Here is a 23080-nt window from a genome sequence, read left to right on the forward strand (position 1 = left end):
TTGAGGTTGACAATATTTTATTAAGACGACAGTATAAAACAGTGCCATTTCACACATTTGCCAATGGCTAGCACACTCCCACCACCATTAAATGAGCACCCAGCCCCACCCACCTCTGCTCAAGTTGGCAATGTTGGACAAGCTTCATTGTGACAAAAATAGAACGAGCTATACATGCAACGGTTGCACTGTCCTTGCACAAAGGGATAGGAAAATCTAGAGTGGAGAGGCTGCTGTATAAAAATAGAAAAAAGTGCCTACTGACAGCTTTGAGGCCACAAGGCAAGGATGGCCTGTGCCAGAAGTACCCGTTTCCTCCATCGAGTTGTGTAGAGCATTGAGGAAGCACTAGTGTTTCACAATGTGTTTTGACCGGTACCTTTGATAACACTGCACAGGGTAGTGACGTGGCTCGCCAAACAGTAGAGCCATGTGGACTAGGGCTTGCACCAACTGGCAGGTGCTCGAATTCAGTTGTCTTCAGATATTCCAAACTTAGTGTAGAACATTGCACTAAATTCTTCCCCATTTCATGACACTTCATATTGGCCCCAAAGCTGCCTGGTAAGTCGACCCCAGCAGATAGCACTACAGTGTTTTCAAGATGGGAAAACTTGACAGGAGCAATGACCACCACAACTTTTGAGACTAAGGGGAGGCGGGCTGCCCTTGAAGCAAACCAGTTTCGCGGGGGAACCGACATTGCCTGCAATATCCTGCGGTAGAACTGCAAATAGTAACACCCGCCCTGGAGGGGATGCTCATGCTTGTTCCACTTCCCTGTGAATCCAATGTGGCTGTAGCCGTAAAAAGACTGAAGCTTAGCACTCTGTCGCATGGACTTTTGAGGGCACTTGGAGTATGGATATCTACAAGTTGGTGTCTCCAGCGGCACACACTGCAAGGAGACACGTAGCCTCCTCTATGTAAGTACAAGGGAGGCTGTCCTGGATGACGATGGGTGTACTTTGTTGTCCTGGCCAAAGAAAAAAAAGTTGCATCCCTATTGAGCGTTATCTGGGGGCACAATGAGTTGCCAGGAGGAGGTCAGTTGCAACTTGGATTGTTTTGGTCGGGAAACTGCTATAGACAAGAACGTCTCGTGCAGCCAAAGCATGGCGGAAGGCTTGGAGCGCCATTCTCGCTGTCGGTGGCTGTTGTCATGAGGCACTAAGCGTTGCTGTCCGCACATATTAACTAGTTGTGTTCAAATGCAGCGAATGAAAAGCTTCAGTTTTTGGCAGCATACAAAACTAGCTACTACCTCCCTGGCTGTAAATGATCCACTCGTGGCACAAAATCCTCCGAGCAGTTTGTGGGATAAACACTTTCACGGTGGTTATGCTTCCACGCCACTAAAATTTTGGAGGTGAAACTCTTTAATCGGTTGGCGTGCCATGCCAGGGCCATTATTCATACACATGATGCACCGATGCTAGCATTGGCATGCAGTCTGTTGCAGCCATGCCCGGGCAAGGCATTTCCAGGGGAAACTGTTCCCGGGCCTGCCAATGTCAAATTTCCTGCTGAGAAATGCAAAGCTCCATAAATAAAAGAAAGGGATCTGTGTTGGCTCTGACCAAAGTGGTCCCACCCAACGCTGGAATATCGAAGCAGGTTTGATGTAGGATCGATGTCGACACTTGCCCAAAAGTGTGTGAATAAATTGCTATATCCGACAACCAAGGTACCGTAGGATTAAAAAGAAAAGTAGCATCTGCATTAATGCAGCCTTGTGTTAAGTCCTATTTATGGAGCACACAAGACCTGTTTGCCCAAAGAGCAATATTCTCCACGCTCAATTATTGGCAGTTAATGCAAGCCCATTATCGAACCAGTGTTTCAAAAACTCGGGCAAGGGGCTGCGCACTATTTTTGAATACGCTGGCCGTTACAGCCGCTTGTAGAAAAATAATCTACCATACCGTTCCCAAAACTGACCCAATGCCAGCCTAAATGGGCTTGTGATACGAGATCATAAAATGTGAAAAAATGTCCGTCTACCAACCAGGGTTCCGAAATGCACAGACAACACCACATTGTTCAGAGACTGCTTCAAATGTGCGAGCACTAACTTTTCTTGTGCGGTCAAAACTGCGAGAGCTTGCTCATGAAACTGGGCAATCCCAATAGGGCGATTGCTACCAAACACCAACTACTTCACTTTCGCATAAAAACGATTGCTCCTGACAGCTGCTGACTGTGCCACCCCACCCAAAATGTGCTCAGAAAGCTCAAGAGTCTGCCCTAAGACAGCAACACAAGTTTTAACCGACTAGCTAGCTGGGACTAGCTTACATAGACAGCAGGACTTGGCTCAGAGGAGAGAATGGGCAGCATACACTAGCAACAGGTATGAAAGTATCGTGGTTAATTACCTGAAAGGGCACAAATATTTTGCCGAGAGGTTAGTCCAACTGCCAACTTCAAACACAAAAATCCTGGTGGCTGCTCGGTGACTTCGGTGCCGAATACATACTGCTTTTGTCTAGACGCTCGAGCAAGATGAAAATCTGGGAGCCCCAACTTGCTCATTTCGCTGAAATGCATATCGCTGCTTCTAGTGATTCAGGCTCGGTGAATATGAGTTTTGTAGCTTGTCATTTCGCCTCAAACTCGAGAAATGTTCGAAGACAGCCTCTTACAAGAGAACCTTGAAATGCATTTCTGAATAAAATTTAAACCGAGCACCTCGTATATAGTCTCAAAACAAAAAATCCCTCTTAGCACAGTTTTCATGGAAGTTATTTTTTTTAATTGTTACGTAACACAAATTCGGTCAAAGTATCCTTGCCGGTATAGACGTTATGCAGCAGCTGTGCGTGTGAGCCGCCATAACCGACCTTCAGTTTTTGCTTCCTCCTATTCCGTTCACTTCATTAGCATAGCAAGCCAGGTTATTGTCATTTCAGATTCTATTGTGCTCTTCTCCTCAGCATTGGCCTCTGTGGAGGCTCGTCCGTGCCCATTTCAGTGGCTCGGTATCTTGGCAAGACGAGAAGGTCTGCAATGTCAGCTGTAATCTGGAGCGTGTGCTAAGCGTCTATACTGCCTGATCTCGCAGCTTGTTCTGGGCACTTTATACTTTTTTTTATAATAGTGAACGGAAGTCATCTATTTGTGCTTGTTTTAGACTGCTACATTAATTTGCAACTCAACTGGCAAGAAAGAACATGATAGACCTTGCCTATTGGCTTATCTTAGCTGGAAATGTTTGTTTGGCAGCTAGAGATAAAACAGTGTAGCACCGATTCTTGTCTCCGAGTGAGAGAGACATTCTGTTCTAGGGTAGCACAGTCAGGGTCATTTCAGAAATATGTACATCAAGATCATCCGACGGGCTAGTTGGTTGTACATATTGATATATTGAAGTGCAAAACGACGAGGAAGGAAATATGAGTGAGACAGGAAAGAGCGCTAACTGACAACCGACATTTCGGGAGTTTTAAACGTCGGTTGTCAGCATTGTTTCCCGTCTTTCTCGTATTTCCTTCCTTGTCGTTCTGCGCTTTAGCATCTCAATATGTATGTCCTTCACCGCACGCATGCCCCCAAAAGAAATTCACCTGTGGAGGTGGCATTTTTGGGATTGTCTCTATGTCGCAAAAGAAAAGAATGCTGGTCTCCATCCAAACTACCCTAGGGGGGGACCCAGAAGCAACTGCAATCAATTTCTGGAGGGTGGGGCGTTCGTAGTACCAGCTTCCGCCACTAGCAGCTCTTGGTGGCACCTCTCCAGAGTCGGTTTGCCCACCGGTGTCGTCGGCTAAAGTTCTAGCGGCATGTTGTATATTTTTTTCCCCAAGCGCTTCAAAATCATTCCTCGTTTTTTGCAATGTCCAATTTGAAGGACTTTCCACATTCACAAAACGATTTCCTTCAATAATTCGCCCGCTTTGAAGCGAGAAAACCACTCGTAGACCTGCGATTTCTGAATAGGATCTTCTTAGTAAGCTGTGAGGCATTACAAGAGTTTCTGCCGCCGTTTTTCCCTAAAATAAAACCATTTCACGGCCACGTGCTAGTCCTTCAAATCAGACATTGCAAAAAAACAATGAATGATTTTGAAGCGCTTGAGGAAAAAATTCTCAACATACCGCTAGAACTTTAGCACACAACGCCAGTCGGCAAACTGACTCAAAAGGGGTGTCGCTACGTGCTGCTAGCCGCGGAAGCCGGTACTAAGAACGGCCAGCCCTGCAGAAATTGATTCTGGTTACTTTTGGATCTCCCTGGTACACAACCCTTGAAAATTTCCACACGACCAGAGCCTCTCATTTTCATACTAAGGCGATGAAGAACCCCAGCGGGAAAGCAAATTGTGTCGTACAGAAGCGGTTCTCAAAGCTAGCCTCGCAGTCGGATAGTGCAGAAGCTGATCTCGTGAAGACACTGAAATGGCGCCAAAGGTTCCGATTGGACGGACATCTCGAGAATAGCTCGCAGCCCCAAAAGGTTGAGCCGTCGTTCCAAGAGAGGATCCGAGCGTCGAGTGGACGGGCGATCCCCGCTCCCCGCATAGGGCCGTTGGGGCAGGCCTTGGGGTGCCCGCTGCAACCTGTCGAGGGAACGAGGGGCCCTGGGGTTATCCGGCCTATGCTGGTCCTGAGGGAGCATGTTTGCTCAACTAAAGGACGCCCTAAAAGTGGATGCTTCATGGAGGTGGGGCTACCTGTTAAAATTCCCTAAACCACCTGGAAAAGGGCAACTGACATGGCTGTGGGCCTGGCCGCACACCATTGTCCTGCAACCCACGAAGGGTCATTGACTAGGTGAACCAGGCTCTCGGAGCGAGCCCGGGGAGAGGGCTCACCCGCATATGCTGTGGCGGGAGGTCACTTTTTCTGTGCCCAGCGCAGGTCGTCCGAGCGGGGCCGGCAGCCCGTCAGGGCCGAGATGACACCCTCAAGGGCTGCCCAAAAGCGCAGCTTCTCGAGCGGGTAGTTGAGCCAGCCCGTCGTGATGCAGAAGTAGGTCTCGTGCGGCGCCACATGGTGGATGCGGTGGTGCTGCCGCGGTAGCACCACGTGCCACGCCTGCAGCAGCGTCACCCACCGGGGCAGGCCAAAGTATGTGTGCGACCACTTGTGAATCTGCACAGCACAAAGAGTCGCTCGGTACATGCTCGCTTGTCCCAAAGCCACTAGACCGGCCACGTTGCCGTTAATTCTCAGGGCCCCCATAAACATGGCAGATTAGTTTCAGCACGGTCCACACGTGCGATTTGCGACCCATTTACTTTGTGCACGCATGAGCCTGCCTGGGAAGTGTCTATATTGGATTTTAAAAATCTAATGTTAAAGGGGAGTGCAACGATTTTAAGATTAAAAGAATTTGCATCTAGTCATTTTTATGTTGTTTATCGTGTCCCGGAGGATAGAGAAAACATCTCCTTCATTAAAAAATGTCGCGATTCCGCTGCAGAATTGCAAAGCAAAAGTCTAGCTTTTTCCCCCACCTGCAGCCGCGAGTGGCAGCCTAAGGAGCTATGGCGAAAAGCTTACGTGACCTCGCTCGGCTCTAAGCTGCAGCATAACGTCCGCTGATTTCAGCAAAGAGAGAGAGAGGAAGCGTCCTCCGAGAGCACACGGGAACCTACACGGCACCCCGAATTACGTCACTAGGAGTGTGACCAGGTGTGATATGCCAATATTTATCTTTTTTTTTTTTTTTTACACAACAACTAGGACACACAGGCGAAATCGGTTTTCTGTTCTTTACTTCAGAAGTGTCAGAGGGCAACTTCCACAAACTTTTGACTAAAGTCTGGAAATCGTTGCACCCCCCCCTTTAACAGACCCTTACCAACAGGTGTTTTCTTTAGCACATGTGCAAATTGAGCAAATGGGGACACAAAGACACCATCCTCGGGCTCTTCCGTTGCCGCACCACTGCGTGACTAACCAGACAGCCCTGGGACGAGTGCCAAAAGAGTCCCGCTCTGAGAAGGCCTTCCGGGGCCACCTGCCTGGTTGGTGAAGGCCACGAAGAGTGCGAGGAGGAACAAGAAGCAGTTCCAGTGGTAGCGCGCCAGGATGTCCTGAGGCCTCCAGCTGGCAAAGCCCCAGGCCATGGCAGCCAGCACTGGGATGGGCACCATAAAGTTGTCCCCGTTGGTCTCGATGAAGTCATGCCGTGTAATAGACGTTGGGTCAATGTGGTGCTCCCGGAAGGGCCGGATGAATGCCTGGGCCGGGGTTCAAAAACTTGCCGTCAGGTATACAGGGGCCCACCCAGACGGGCACGGAAAGTTTCCCAATTAGAGCAAAACACTGCCAGCCCATGTACAGCAGAATAATTATGATAGACGTATTCGTCTCCACCCTTTTTATAGTTCCAGCTCCGTCCTGACAGACCTACGCCTCCTGTCTCTTTATGGCAGGAGGCTTGCATGTGAAGTGACATTCTTATGCCAAGTTGTGCGCAGCATGCTGATGAGCTCTTGGCGTCGGTGAGGTTCGGAGTGTCGAATGTGTCTGCACACTTTTTCTACAGATATTTGTTCCAAGTCTCCAATGACGGGAGTCAAAGAAAGAATAAAAACACTTAAGGACAAGGACAGACAGCACAGTTCTTTCAACCAGCAACACACATTTACTGGTGTCTCCTTCAATAGTGCTATCTTCTTCCTAACGTTTGAGACTAAAGAGGAAGAAACGTTAGGAAGAAGATAGCACTATTGAAGGAGACACCAGTAAATGTGTGTTGCTAGTTGAAAGAACTGTGCTGTCTGTCCTTGTCCTTAAGTGTTTTTATTCTTTCTTTGACTCCCGTATTTTCACCAACACGCTCTTTCATCTTTGTCTCCAATGACATGGTTGCAACAAACATACAATTTGATGTTTTTGCAGAGTGACATATTTAGTTGACTATTTATACACTCTGTTTCGTTGCGACATGTATTCCTCGACTGTGCCTCTGGCAATGATACTGTCGTATTTTCTGTACAATACAAAGTGTACTGCCTGCAAGCCTTTTGGCTGTTGACAGGCACTAAATAAACCATCTATCCATCTACAGCAGGGCAGTATGAAATGGTTTTTCCATGCAATTTTTTGAACACCAGAAAAATGAGCTTACAGAAAGGGAAAAAATCAAGAGACGTGCTGATCGCTCTATCAATTCACAGCACGCGGAGCAAGTGTGGGGGGGCAGAAGCCAACGAGATGGGAGCAACATCTAGCCGGGAAAAGGCGGCCAGTTTTTTTCTGTTTCCTAGGAGCTAACTTTTTGCCAGTAGGGGCACAAACTGTGCAGATGAACTAAGTGTGGGCACGGAAGTTAAACTATTCCAGTAATTGGCAGTGGAAGTATGTGATGCTAGAGGGAAGTATGCGCATTAGAGGGCAGACAATCTCTGACCGACCACAACCTAAAAGAGGAACAAGTCTGGCTTGCTAAGACACCTCAAAAATGTATGCTTGTTGAACCAGTGGAAAGTGAGAAGACCACAGAGAAATGGCCGGCCATAGAAAAAATAAACATGGAGCAAACACTCATTCACAATTCCCCACTTTCGTCTTGTCCGAGAAGCATGCTACAAAGGCTGCTTTTAAATTTCCCTGCCGAGTTTTTCAATGTTTTGAGACAGGAAATAATCGAGCAAAGAAAAAGCCTGCAGAAAAGCAAAGTGGGCCGACCTTTCCAATGATGGGGAGCTCAACACTCCCCCAGGTGTCGGCTGCCCAGTGCACCAGACCGCTGAGGAAATCGGCTGTCACCACTCCACACACTGCAAGCAGAGTAGCCTTCAGGCACTTGGAGGGTTGCCATTCACGGCTCGCAAGACTAGAGGCAGGACAAGCATTCTCCAACAATCTTTCTCAATATCACTAGGCAAAAATCTGCTCTAGCAGCGGGGACCACGAAAATTGAGCTCGCTGTAGGGAACCAAATGACCACCATCTTGGTGTGGTTATATTGCTAAGAGATTGCCAGGATCTTCGTGCCATGCTTTGGGCACCGACTATGTGCTGCGAATGCTTGTTTCGTTTCCCTATTTTGCTACTTTTGAGGCTTAGCGCCCCACCTCCAGCAAGCCCTACGAAGCTGACTGCCACTGCAAAGAGACAATAGTCCTCTGGTGTGGTTCAATAAAGGCACCACCAATCAGGGCAGAAATTAGTAGTAGAAAAAGAAAGGGAATGTGAGCCTCGCAAATGTTCCTTCTGTGAAAACCACTGCCTGTAAACAATATGTGGTACCTATTCTATGCTTTATGAACATGAAGTGGGAGAAGGTCTGGATGTCAACTGGGAGAAGTGAACTGCTTGTTTGTTTGTTTTTGAAAATAAATTATGCATTGCTAAAAGCTTGGACTGCATCTGTTTTAATAAATTTCAGAACTCAATGAATCAAAATCTGCTTGCAATTTTAAAATTAAGCTATACATATTCTACATATACATATACTGTGACACCAAACCAAGCCTGCACTCTGTTGCCAACACTTTTTCCCATGGTTTTGCAGCGGCACGACCAACACCAATACGACCAACCAAGGTCCACGCAGGGTTCCCATCAGGATGCAGAATAAAAACCAAGATGATTTAAACCATGATTTAAATCACACCAGTGATGATATAAATCAAATCGCTCCAACAAAAGTAATCCCAAAATATTATTTTATTTAAAACTGGTTCTTATATAAAGTTGTCACTTTAAAAGAAGACAGGCAGAGTGGTACCTACACCCCCAGCAAGCACAAGGCGAAAGACAAATCCTGGGTAACATGGATGACAGCACCTAGCAGCCCCAACTGTGTCCCAAAAAGAGCCCCTTTCAAAATGCACGGTGGCCTTGGTGCCAGCTGGTTCTTACGACTGGGTGGGCCTAACTTGGAACATCTGCCAGAGCACACTCACAAGCGACTGCCACAATGGAGCTCCACCGGGAAGCCTGGAAATAGTAGAGCAGCTGGCACAGGTTGTACACCATGAGCGTCACGCACACCCCGATGCACACCGTCTCCTGAGTGCGCTTCCCTGCAGAAAGCAGAGCAGTTACTTGTGCCGCCAGGTGCGGCCGTCGTCTGCCGAGGAACGCTCAACCCTTTGTGGCTCCAGCAGAATGCAAAGGGATAGAAAAATAAGTGATACACACCTAACCACCTTTTAGAGCAAAGACGACCAAAACATCTGGTCCAGACAAAACTTAAACTGACCAATTGAGCCAAAAAGACGAGTGTCGGAAGAAAAAAAGAAAAAAGTGCTTACTGACAACTTTAGGCACCGAAACCATCTGCTCATCAATACCCTCACTGAGGAATTTTTATATTTTATCCCCTCATGTCAGCTAAATGGAATCAACTATACCAAATTCCACCGTGGCAAATGGCAAAGGCTACTGCACCTAACCATCTCCACAGCTGGTTAGTACCAAAAACAAGTAATGACATGTTTCTGCTTTAAACAGCAATTGAGTGCATGCTCAACCCTTTCCCTACTTTTACAGAGAAGCAAACTGTTTTGCACAATTTCAAATTTACATGCATAATTGCCTTGCCCATTTGTGTATCATGATTCACAAACTTCCCAAACACAGTTCAACGCTTTACTGCAAAGATTTCCTTTTATACATGTAGTTTTGTTCAGCTCTACTTTAAGAGCAAAATTGCTTTTCAGCAATTGAAGCAAATGCAATTGGAACCTGTGTGGTTTACATCAAAGTCCTAACACGGGTCCCAATGCAGATTCCCAAGCTAACCAAAAGTATTACAGATGCACGAATGGCTCTATAAAACTGTCTAATCTCACTACACGAACAGACAATACTCTAGCAGAAGTAAGACATTCTTCCCAAGTTCAATGATTTCTCAGCAGACAGCAGCAGGCTCTTCTGGCTCATGCACCTGGCACAGTGGTCATTAGCTTCTGTGGAGTGCAGCCACGTGCCTTGCTATTAGACTGCAGAGGCTGTAGGTTGCACAGCTTGACAAAGGCAAGCGTAAGAAGTGGCCGGAGCTTTTGAGGGTCAGGAGCTAAACAGCACGTCCCAGCCCTAGGGTGAAGGAGTAAGCAGCAACGGCAAGATACAAGACCTGAGGAGGGACCTACTGCAAAAGGACCATGGAGGAACTCCGGAATGAATGAAGAGGAGACGGGGCAGCCTCGGCAGAGTAAGTACGAGCGATCGTGGAGACGGCCAATCAATGGGCGATCCAGGACTTCAAGAATTCTTCACCAGCCAACTGATGCAACTGGCATAAAGGGTCACCACACTGGAGAAGTTGGGAGAGATGCTTGAGCAAAGACGAGAAAGAGTTTCTTCCGGCAGTTCGACTGAAAGAGGAGAAAGACTGGCGCAGCCCAGCGGGACGCACAAATTTTTTGACGGGGAATCATGCACAAGTCAGAGAAGCCAAGTTTGAAAGTGTGGCAGTGGAACTGCACGGGGATAGGTCGGAAAAAAGTGAGCCTTAGCTCGAGGGTGTTGCTTGAACCCAATCCCCCGGCGGTGATTCTGCTGCAGAAACCACGCAAAACGTTAGCGAAGATCAAAGATTATTCTACACTCAAGGGCGACCAATACGTCGCGACACTTGTGCACAAGACCTATGCAGCCACGCGACCTTACTTGGACGGCGGTGAAGTGTCATGCTGTCACATCATGATTGTCCCAGTGGAAAAGTGGAATTGGGGTCTGCATGTGGTGAATGTGTACGGAAAACCAAGGCACAAGACGGACTTCAGGCAGCTCATCGCAGAAGTGGTCAAGGAGAAGGACCAGCTGGTAATCGCGGGAGACTTCAACGCCCCTCACCCGGGTTGGGACTACAAGTATGTTTCATTGAAAAGCAGAAGGCTGGCGGAAAGCATCAACCAGGAACGCCTTTCGTTGCTTACCGAGGTTGATCAGCCGACCAGGACAAGGATGAGCTCATGTAGAGATATGTGTCTGGATCTATGGATCTAAAGCTGGTCAAGAATGTGGTGAATGCAGAGTGGAAAAACCTAATGGAGCAACTTGGTAGTGATCACTGTATCCTCGAAACGACTATTCTCGAGTCCGGATAGAGAAAGAAGACAGGAAAGGCAAGAATCACGGATTGGGATTAATGGAGAAGACAGAGAGGGAAAGGTGCAGCTAGCATTGAGAACATTTAGGAAAGGTTCACGGAGATGAACGCCAGTGTCAAGTCGTCCGTGACTGAAGTGGAACTGTCAAAGAAGACCCCAGCGGTAAACACGCATCTGCTTATCTTTGGGAAGCGCGACGCGGGCTCACCAGGAGATGGAAGAGAACACACTACAACAAGAAGCTGAAGAACAGGATTGAAGAACTCACGAAGCTGGCCGAGGACTATGCGGTTGACTTGGCTAGGAAGAACTGGTATGGCCTGTGTGACTCTATATGGTGAAGCCTAGGCACAGCTCAGGCATAGAGACTGCTTAGGGCAATAATCAACCCGAGTAGGGCAAAGGCGGTGATGGACGGTCGCTTAGTGGAACTGATACATAAGCTGCCGAGAGATCGCGAGCAGCTCATGGATCGGTTGGCGGAAAGTTTGTTTGGAACCCGCAGGAAAACCCCGAATTAGACGGGCCGATTACGGTCGCGGAGTTGGAATATGAGCCGAGAGCCATGAGGAAGGGCACAGTATCCGGACCGGACTCCATCACAGCGAAACTCCTCTACAACTTGGGGGAAGGGGACCTGAAAGAGCAGTTAAGCCATTTTAACAAACATTTTTGGGAGCAGGGTTACTCCAAATAGTTGGAAGGCGGCTGACATTGCCTTCATACCTAAACCTAAAAAGGAGCTAAAGCTAGAAAATCTGCAGCCGATTTCGTTCACATCTTGCCTGGGCAAGGTGTTCGAACGAGTCAAAACTCCAGGGTTTGGAGGTATCTGGACAAAAAACAACTCTTTCCGAATACACAATTCGGGTTCAGACCTTCCCAGTCGATGCAGGACATCCTCTCGTGGATAAATAAGGATATATTGGAGAATCCAAGGAAGGGACACATGAGATGCATTCTAGCGTTAAACTTAAAAGGCGAGTTTGATAATGTTTTGAAAGTATACTTAGGCGTCTAAGCAGAGTTAACTGTGGGGAAAAACCTTCGAGTACATTCGCAGCTTTTTGACGGACAGGACAGCTACGCTGACGTTGGCAAGTATGAAATATGGTACGTATAGACTGGGGTACGCCAGATAAGGTGGTACTCCTCGTTACTGTTCAACCTGGCGCTGCAGGGTCTGCCGGAAGCGTAGAGGGCGGTTCCGAACGTGGAGCATGCCATCTACGCGGATGACATCACCCTGTGGTGCGGGGAGAGCACAGTGAAGCAGAAATAGAGGAGAAGCTTCAGGCGGCGACGGAGATCGTTGAGGAATATGTTAAGAAATGCAGGCTTACGTGCGCCCGGAGAAATCCAAGCTTCTTGTCTTCAGAAACTTTCGTAAGAAGCTGGTCAATCACATTGACGTGGTGATAGACGGTGCCCGGGTCCTCAAACAAGCGGAGATACGGCTTCTAGGCCAGCCTATACAACTGGGGAGGTGGAACAAGTCGACTATTGACAGAGTAGATGCCATGACTGCGCAGGTGTGCGGTATGATGAGGCGGATCAGGAACCATAGACACGGCATAAAGGAAAAAGAGGCAATGCAGTTGGTCCAGGCCTTCATTATTGCCGGACTGACGTATGGAACTCGATATGTGAACTTGAGCAAGGCGGAGAAGCAAAAGCTAGACGTGCTGATAAGGAAGGCGTACAAAGGCGCACTAGGGCTACCGGAGCGTACGGCGACCGAGAAACTGCTTGAACTTGGAGTTCATAACACCATAGAAGAATTTCATGAAGCTCATCTAATGTCACAGCTGAAGCGACTCTTCCACTGTGAATGGAGCGTGGTCGCTGAACAAACTGGGAATGGCAGTGCCTGGCGACTCTCACGGGCCCGGAGATGCAGGGGAAGTGCTGCCGGCTGAGGTCAGGCAGAGATTCATGATCAGTAAAATCCCGCGCAACATGCACCCGGATACGAATGCGGGACAGAAACAAGCGTGAGCAGTGGCCCTAGCTTGTTCCTGGGACAGCGGAGAGGGAACCTTGTACACGGATGGGGCCGGTCCGGTGCTGGAGGTGGCCGCAATAACGGTGGCCAGTGCGCAAGGGCAGATCAGGCAAGTCGCTTCAATACGGGTGCAGACGGTTGAACAAATAGAGGAAGTGGCCATTGCACTGGCGGTAGTTAGCAATCCTTGTGCAACAATAATTTCGGTTTCACAAAGCGCTTGTAGGAACTTTGTGTGAGCAATGGTGGGTCGACCAGCTCTCAGAATCCTAAGCAAAACCAAAGTAAAGTGGGTACATTTGATCTGGACACCCGGGCATATGGGGCAGGTCGGAAACGAGGTGGTGAATGCTGCGGCCCGAGGCGCATATGCTAGGACTCGGTTTTGCCCCAGAGGGGTATTAGCCCCGAGAGCGAACACAAGCGTTGCTGCGGTCGCCGCGCCCTGATTGGGTGAGGTGTACCGTGACGTCAGGGGGAGGACTCCGCTCCGCGATCTCGCGTCGGCTCGCTTCCCAGCACCGGTTTCCTTGTTTGACGTTGTGTGCCACAAGCTCTTCGAAGAGCTGGACTTCGTTTACACGGTGTACAAGACGTTGAGTTAGGCCGATGTTGACGTGCTTCCGTATATTTTATAAGTTTGCTTGTCCCTTTTATTTTTAAAATTGGGTTACAAATCCCGAAACCAATCGGCGGAGGCAATTCCGCCGATGAACCTCCCCGTCCGTCCACACGACACAAGGCAATCTTGCGAGGGGTCGGTGAAGCGGTGGCGCAAGTATTTCTGACGCTGGAATTCTGTTCCTTGCATGTTCATGATTTAGGACGTTTTTTTTTTTTTTTTTTTTTTTTTTTTCAAAGTTAAAATGTGTTTTTATTTGTACACAAGATGTTAGATAATTACACTTATTCAGACGGGGGTCCCAAAGTTTTCAAAAAAAAACTGCTGAAGGGACCCCTTGGTAATAAAGGGTTAGTCAGCGATCAAGTTAACACCATTATATCTAAAATAAAAAAAATAAAAAAAAACGAAACACAATTGTGGTATCTACATAATCAAAATATTAAACCAAGTGAAAAGAGAGAAGAAAAGCTAGAAAGTCGAGAAAAAAGGACAATATCAGTGTGTGTTTGTGTGTGTGTGTGTGATTGTGTGAAAGGTGTGCCTAGGAGAGAAGAATGAATGGGGGGGGGGGGGGGGGGGGAAGGGCATAGAAATGGTTGATGAATCATGCAGATAGTATGTGTGCATGTATGGCTTGTTTAAAGATATAGAATGATGACATGGCAGTTAGGCAGGGTGGTAGAGAGTTCCACGTTTTAGTAGCAATTTAAATGAAGGTGAACGCACCATAATTAGTGTGTATGCATGGTACAGACAGTGACGCTTGTGAATGTGAACGCAGAGGATACCCCATGACATCTTGATGAGTAAAACTAATTGAAGAGCATGTTATCTGATTGGTGATGAACTTAAATGTTAATAATGCTACACGATAATCGGGGCATTGATTAACTGTTAAAATGTTCAGGAAGCGGTACGCAAATTGAGCACTTTCGCGCCTATTAACAAACAGCATTGCTCGTAGTGCCGTGTTCTGGGCGATTTCTATGGGTTGTAGTGTTGTTTTATATGTCAATCCATAAATGGATAACCCGTACGAAATGTGAGTATGAATGAAGCTATGATAAAGCATTTGGAGGGTTCATAAGGAAAATATGTGCCGTAGTTTATATAGAATTGGTATATTTCGATATATCTTATTAGTTGTGTCTTTTACGTGTTGGTGCCATGTTAACTGATGGTCAAGTGTTAGTCCTAAAAATTTAATATGGTACACTCGAGTTAGGTTAATACTTGCAAACGAAAGCTGAGGTGTGTTTAAAATTAGTTTGTTTTTCGGGGCAAAAATTATGTAGTTTGTTTTCGCTACATTGGGAACTAATTTGTTATGGGTTAGCCATTTAGCTAGCTTTTCTAAAGTGTTCTGTCACGCTTGCATTAGATATAAAAATATTTGTATTGTCGGCATAAAGAACACAATCATTTTGTAAATAGGCTGCCAGGTCATTAATATATATTAAAAAAAGAAAGGGACCTAATATTGAGCCTTGCGGAACACCAATGGTAATAGGTTTAGTTGTTGAAATAGTGCCATCTAAAGTGACAAATTGGCATCTGTTTGATAGATAACTTTCGATTAGATTGAGAGCAACACCACGAACCCCGTAAGCACTTAATTTCTGCAGTAAACAATCATGGTTAATTAGGTCAAACGCTTTTGTTAGGTCTACAAAGATTCCCATTGTTAATAACTTCATTTCAATACTTTGCTTTGTTTTCTCTACCATATTTAATAACACGAGTTCTGTTGATTTCCCTTTAAGAAATCCATATTGTGACGGAGTGATCAAATCATTTTCAGAGAAGAACAGGTTCAGTCGCTTTAGCAGAAGTTTTTCAATCACTTTTGTAATGACAGGAAGTAAGGCGATTGGTCAATAGTTCTCTGGTTTTAGTTTGTCTCCTTTTTTAAATATTGGAATCACTTTTGCTATTTTGAGTAAGTCAGGGTAAGAGCTAGTCGTGAAAATTTTGTTGATAATATCAGCCAAAGGGTGCGCAATGATGGAACCACATTTTTTTAGTATTATCGTCTGTATTCCGTCGCATCCCGACGACGAAGTATTTTTTAGCGTGTTAATGGTATTATGAACTACTTCTGGATCGACAGGGTAAAGAAAAAATGTTGTGTCATTAAGAGCTATATTTGGTGTGCCAGTGGATAGATTTGTGCATGAAAGATACTGTACGTTTGTAGTGATAGTTGAAAAGTAGTCATTGAGCGTGTAGCAATTTCTTGTTTGTCCGTAATTATGCCTTGGTCGGTGCTTAAGGCTGACACAGTTTGTTCGGTAGTACTCTTATTTAATTCAGAGTTAATAATTTTCCAGGTTTCTTTGGGATTGTTAATGGCGCTAGAAAGTTTACTAAAAAAATACTGCTGTTTAGCTACGTTAACTAATTTCTTTAAACAAACATTATACAATTTGTATTTAGATTGAAGGCGTAGATTAAATGGATTGCGTTTTAGTTTTTTAAATTGCATCCCGCTTTCAAGGCATTTGAAGCGGCATTTTTATCATGGGCCTTTAGGTGGTCGGCAAATTAGCTCGCGACCCCGACTCTGTGCTGCCACTCTGCATGCACTGCTTCGCAGATGTTTTAAAGGCCCTGTGTCTGATTATCTTTGAAGTACTCGTGAAACAGGGTTGTTTTACATAAATGTAGTTTCTTCGTGAATTAATTACATAGTTATACATGTATGCAGGCATATTTTTTAGAAGATGCACAATTACTAGAAATTAGTTTGTATGGTAGCAGCAATAACGGCCGAAATGCCCCCAGTTGCCTGTATGATATGTATTGAACTGCCCAAAATATGCACAGCAATATTGCCATAATTTGGAATGTTTATACTTTTTTCCTGGCATTCTTTATTCCAGTCTTGTGTATTCGGAAAATACACCGTTTAGTCTAAATTGTCATTTCTAATTAAGGAGACACTGCTGCAGGTCCCCAAAAGCTTCCTCAGACTCCAAACTCCCTACAGCTGGACTCTCTGACAACAGAGGAAAACAGGAGTAAAAGCAAGCATTCGAACGTCTGTCCAGTGGTAGATGCAGCACTAGTAGCAGAAAATGTGGAACCTGTGAAGGGCGACAGTCTGCGTGAGAAAAGCTTCTGGTATTTTAGCTTCAGGACAATTCAAGTTAAGTAAAATCTCAATTTTAGGGCTTAAGGGGCTAATAACGAGCTAGACACCTTCGCTTACGATTGTTATACATTAGTTGAGGGTTGATATAAACAAGTCCACACATACCACCCGTGTAGTCCATTGAAATACTATCCGATTCCAGCAAAGGACAAATGCGAGCAATGTATATAATAAATGTTCCTTGTTTTTTTTTTACTTTGCCCCTGCACTTGGGCTGTCTTACTTGTGATTCTCTCCCCATGACCGAGACTGTATTTAGCATGTTGCTCGAGCAGCAAGCAGCTGTTCTGTTTCGGCGATCTTGTTTAAAATCAGATACAAAAAAAAAAGTATATATATAACCTGCCAATTTATTCAGACCATCAGCAGCATTTATTGTGCGAGATGTAAATCTATATAGTGATGCTTTTGCAATTGTGGCCATACTTCTTTATTTTCATATACCAGTTGTGATTCATGCGTTGCCTGTCCTGTCAACCATGCTTAAAATGTTGCTTGAAGTTTCGCCTGTAGCTACAGGCCTATGTCAATAAAGGCACATATAAAAATTTACACTTCCTACGAAAAACACGCAAAAAAAATTTAATAGAAACGAGCGCGCCGACAGCTAGCGTCATCACAGCCTCCACAGGGCGAGCGGGGCGAGTCGGGGAAAAATTCTCTCCTCGCCGTGACGTCACCCCAGTTCGCCGTAATGGGGCGCCACGCAAACTTCTCGGGGCTAATAGACAGTGAACTCTCTTACAGTAAGGCCTTAAAGGCTAGAAGAGTGGATAGGGAAGATTATCTAAGGCCTGCCAAAGGGATGAGCAAGGAAGAAGAATTTGTGTGGAGAAGACTGCAGACTGACACTTTCGTCACACCGGTCAAGCTTCATCTGTGGTACCCGGAGCGGTACGCCACAGCAGACTGTTCCTTCTGTGGTGCGGGCTGGGCGGACGTTCACCACATTGTCTGGGTGTTCAAGAACATCCCAGGACTGGCTCCAGTGGAGGAGCCCACAATCGATGAATTGGAAGCGGGACTGAAGTGCGCGAGGGCTAGCAAGCAGAGGTCGCTCGTGGCCAGGGCACTACAAGTTCACACCGCACTTGGAGCCCCGGAATAAGGGCACACAGCCACTCTCTCCTCTTTCCTTTCTTTTGCTCCCCTTCGCTTTCCCGACTCTTACATGTCAATAAAGGTTATTAAGAACTACTATTGTGCAGCACCAATCCCCAACACTTTTGAAGTTGGAACTGTGATATGCCCTTTATTCATCAGGCTTTGTTTCTACGCTGCTTTTGGCACTTGTAGTTCACTTGAGTACACAATTCACGTCTCAGCTTGTAGCTCGCCCTCCCGCGGCGGAAATGGGAAGCGCTCTAGTGAGGGTCCCCCCATTCTCCTGCTCAGTGAGCACGACGGAACTGCTCACGATCATGGACACCCTTCACTGTCCCAACATAGTGCTGTAACTGGTATGGGATTGTACCTCATTAGAAAGTTTTAGTATAGCGTATAGAAGCAAACGCAAGCACTGTACGTTCGCGTTAAAGTCGCGTGCTCCACATTGCGCATGCGCATCGTTGCCATGCGCCAATTTAAGGCCACAGTTTTGGGCTCCGAACACGCAGTGTGGAACACGCAAAGCTTACTCAAACACACGGCGCTTGCGTTCCCTTGTATACACAATATGAAAACACTGCTTTACCGGCTTCCCATGCTAACAAAACGTGCTGCAGTGATAAGATGTGCAAGCAGGTAGGCGTTCCTCCAAACTGGAGAAGCTGAGATCGGCAAAACGACGGCATGTAAAAATTAAAGTAACTAAATGTTACAAAAAAATTGGTAATTAAAAAAAATATGAAATTCATTTGGGGGCCCCTCCTCCCCCCCTCCCCCAAACGAATTTCTTTTGTTTTTTTAATTACTCTGGAAAAATATTGGCGGCGACTTTGGAAGTTTTGCCGATTATCGAAACTCTTAACTCTGATAGCATCATATGCTTTACCCATAATTAATGTAACTTAACGCGGATTTCTCAGATTAGCTAGAATGTTTTCATTGATTTTTGACTATTTTTATTTTATAACCTGGTAATTAAAAATGCTGCAATTGGCAGCAGTCATGATAATCAGCACACTTTTGACTGTCACACTTGTTTGTGTGTTTGAAATTAAATCATAAGCAACAAATTATATGAGCTTGAAAAATTATGTATTAAAGTATCTTAATTTTAATATTATTATTCTTAATACAAATTGTGGCAATGTATGCCCCCAAATAATGCCACAATCACCAAAATATGCCATGTAACCATAATAGTCTTTCCAGAGAGGTATAATTTTGTTTTCTTTTTAACATATGAAACACTCTGACATCGTTATCAAAACAGTCAAACACAGGATGTAATATAAAGTCCTATGCGTTGCGCGTTGCTTTAAAAAACACACACACTTCAGCTGTCTGATTCGGATTCAGTCTTTGGGTTTTTGTAGTAAGAACAGCCTTTCTTAATTTATACGTTTTGTGAACACATGTTGTAAAAACTGGATTTATTCTGTTATTCTTGTGCTGGGAATAATGTTAAACCAATTAATCATTTAAATACCCAAAAACACATTAAAAGGCCCACACAGTTCATTATTTCACATGGCAATTCTCTGAGCAAGAAAAGGCAACAGTATGCACAAATATCAGCACTGTTTTTTTCAACAAAAAAAATGACCGCATCTCCACGTGGTAAATGATGTTGATTGGGGCGAAGCTCTGGTAGTGCTGATGATACTGATTTTATTGTTCATAGGTAGTGCTGATGGTGTTGATTTTTTTTTTATTGCTCATAGGTAGTGCGGAGTTTTGGGTTGCGTTTCAACTTTATTATTACTGCTTTATGGTCGGTGAAATGCAGAGCCAGTGGTTCTTGTAGCGGATCAGCTTGGATCCGCTAGAAGCCATGGGAACGCATCTCCACCGCTTAAGTCAACGGTCCATGTCAGAAAGAGAATGTGTGGTATGGAACGTGGTTATATACGCATTTGAGCATTTGACCGCAGCGCCCTCTCGTCTATAAACCTTGAGCCAATGCATGCAAAGTTTAACGCGATTATATACGCATTTGACCGCAGCGCCCTCTCCTGTATAGACGTTGAGCGGCTACATGCAACGTTTCATCCATGACAGAAACCCCAGCTCTTGAGTTACTACCACATCTCAGAGCCCCCTACTCGTCCCGCAGTCGTGGCCGAGTGGTTAAGGCGATGGACTAGAAATCCATTGGGATCTCCCCACACAGGTTCGAATCCTGTCGACTGCGCAAACATTTGTCTTTTTTTGTGAGCACGGACGTCGGCCAGACAGACGGACAAGGCTAGACCCTAAGGAGCTTCGCCCCTAATACATTATTCTATGTTACCTCTAAGGTGTATGAAAGACCCTGTCTTTAAAGGGACAGTGAAATCACAAAAAATATTTTGAAGTTCCTGGATTGAACACGTGTGTCACAAAATAAGGTTTCCGGAAACAATTTTTTTAACTAAATATTTATGATGCGCGACAAATCTTGAGTTATAGCGAAATTATGACCTACACCGAGAAATTAAATCCAAAATAGAGGTTAGTTTCGGTTTCGCTCCAAAATTAAAAGATGTGACCTGCGCTCCTAACACCCTAGCTTCCTCGTATTACCAGAAATAATTTGTGTCGCTCAGTGAAGCCAGCACACTAGACGGGCTCAGCAGTGGCACGCATCCCCAACCCTCACTATACCCACCATTTTGAAAAAACGAGTGGTGCCACCTCTAGTGAATTGGAGTCGCGAATAGGCATTTCTCGATGCATTCTCTTTGTTCCTTATGTACATTTTTTAAGTGTTCAAATACAGTTCAAAGTTTGTAGTGTAACTTCCTCTTCGGCACATACTAACGTTTTGGCTCTACATGTGCAACCAAATAATTTTGATTTAAACATATTCCTGCCATTTTATGTTATGTTACATCGTTTGGCTTGATTACTGCACACACTCACTGCAACAAATCCTGATGTGATGAGCACAAATAAGGTTAAGATAGTCACTGATTGCTATATTCCCGGCGTTCACCGTTCTTGCTTTCACAAAGACGTCCAGGGGGGCTATGTTCGACAAATGGGACAAATGTTTCGTTTCTCCTAAAAAGAAACGGAAGTGATGGAACTGACGATATCGCGTCTGATTGGCTAGAGGCTCAAATAACGAAAGTTCCCTCTTTCGTCATTTGAGCCTGTAGCCAATCGGACGCGATATCGTCAGTTCCGTCACTTCCGTTTCTTTTTAGAAGAAACGAAACATTTGTCGAACATAGCCCCCCAGGTCAGCTTCAGGATCCAGATCTAAATTGGCAGCATATCGCACACCACGGATTTTTACAATCCCGACCTTGGTATGTACAAGAGTCCACAAAAGGGATGGGAGATGAATGGCCCAGAGGGCTCAAATGGACAACTGGGGAAGAATGGCCCAGTGGGCTCAAATGGACAACTGGGGAAGACAAAGAAACGGAGTCTACTGGGTGCAAAAATTCAATCATCGCTCTGCGAACGCTGGTAAACGAGTGCCTGTAGTGGCAAGCATTTGCGCCCTGGGGAGCTATTGTTCAAGAGGCGGCAATCACAACCTATCGCCGTCGCTGACAACCGCGCGCGACCTGTTGCAAGTGTAGTCGCGCGGTGACTCAAACGGGGAGGGTGGGGCGGGGGTACTGATTTGGGCTGCCACTCCTCCGATGCGCCCACTTCCCCGCAACCAGGACTGGCAGACTGGGGGACAGACTATCTTTTCGGCGATCCACTCGGCACTTCGCAGCGCACGTGTCAAAAAGAAGCGCCGTTGCCGTTCCCCACGCGGTCCACTGTTCGGTGCTGCACTCAAGCAGCGTCTGCCGAGCGGCCACCGAACTTGCCCGCTTACCTCTGGTGTACAGGCTGGCCAGTTCCCTGGCTCCGGCGTGGTAGGGACCCCACCGGGGCTTCAGTTCACCTTGGAATTGCTCGTTCACTTGGTACGTGTCCGAGTTGCTGTTGGGGTCATCTTCAGGCATCGAGTTCTCGTAAATTTGCTTCTCCGTCTTCACGGGCGCCAACATATTGCACGCCATAATTGGTCTGGTTGGCGGCTGCAGCAGCCTACTTTCTTCTGTTATCCTTTACCATGCGTCAGTGTCGAGACAAAAAGGAGACACATACCACACCCGTCCAACACTGGCGGTTCTCCTTCGCGTTATATCTCTTTCCGCTGCTCTTGTTACGTTGTAGCGTTGTTGTTGAATGGACGAACTCATGTGCGGATAGACTGCCACCACTTCACCTCTGCACTTCACAGCCTTCTCCCCCTTCTCCGACTTCGAGGAGGTTAGTTCGCCAGATCGCCCAGTTCGCGCCCTTCCCGCTTCTTGATCAGCGAGAAATGTGACGGAAGCGCGTTGTCCGAGAAAGAGCTGGGCGGGCAAACTCAACGCTGACGTTGACAGGAGAAACCAAATTCTGTATTTCGAGAACTCTACTGAAAATCGCCAAACTCGCGTCAGTTTTTTTGTTTTTTTTTATCTCGTGAGTCTAGCACTCTCTAATTGCTGAAGGAATTTGATAGTTCAGCTGCGCCATCTCGGGAGTGCCACAAGCACCCGTGTAGAAAAAAAAAAATTGAATGTTTGGGGCGGTTGGGATACGCGTGTTAGGTGGTATTGGTCAGGTCGTGAATAATGGTAAAACGATTAGAAGGGGAACCCACGGACAATTTGTCTGAATGAGGGAAAACAATACTTAGAAGAACAGAAAGAAAATATTCTAAAGAAAGGAAAAAGGAATGCAGCAATTAGGAGCGTGTTGTGATTCGAGGCTAGAACGGGAGTACTGAGGTATGAGGAAATGGATGCGCGCTGTGCCGTATGCCAAAGGGAAGATGATCCAATAAAACTTGTGGTGTTGAGGTGCATAGGGCTTGCTCCCGCCCTTCCCCGGGGGGGGGGGGGGGGGGGGGGGCGTATTTAGCAGACGAGAATGGGAGAAAGGATGATAAGTGCAGTAAATAACAAAGAAGAGATTGGAAGACTGGTGAAATTATCCAGGGAGAATTGAAGGACGCACAACTAACTGACACAGCAGGGGACAGGCGGGACAGAAGAAAATTGGGACTCCCTCTCGCGTGGCTCCGGCCCAAATTCTTCACCCTACCTCCCAATGGGCCCGGTGCCGGGGGGGGGGGGGGGGGGGGGGGGGGGATTGTTTTAAGTTTTTTTTGCCGGATCCCCCCAAGGTCATCCT

General features: G+C 46.2%; 1 protein-coding gene across 1 annotated transcript; it reads right to left on the minus strand.

The window, feature by feature from the left end:
• Positions 1–22240, minus strand: LOC8031954 (plasmanylethanolamine desaturase). Its single transcript, XM_029995428.4, has 6 exons — positions 21729–22240; positions 8864–8983; positions 7641–7732; positions 5969–6187; positions 4814–5093; positions 1–4558 (listed from the first exon to the last, which is right to left on the minus strand). Exons 1-5 carry the CDS (start codon positions 21913–21915, stop codon positions 4836–4838), a joined length of 876 nt encoding a protein of 291 aa, XP_029851288.1. The 5' UTR covers positions 21916–22240; the 3' UTR covers positions 1–4558; positions 4814–4835.
• Positions 22241–23080: the final 840 nt, after the last annotated feature.

Source organism: Ixodes scapularis, unplaced genomic scaffold (assembly GCF_016920785.2).
Source record: "Ixodes scapularis isolate PalLabHiFi unplaced genomic scaffold, ASM1692078v2 PGA_scaffold9__187_contigs__length_104089568, whole genome shotgun sequence".
NCBI lineage: Eukaryota > Metazoa > Arthropoda > Arachnida > Ixodida > Ixodidae > Ixodes > Ixodes scapularis.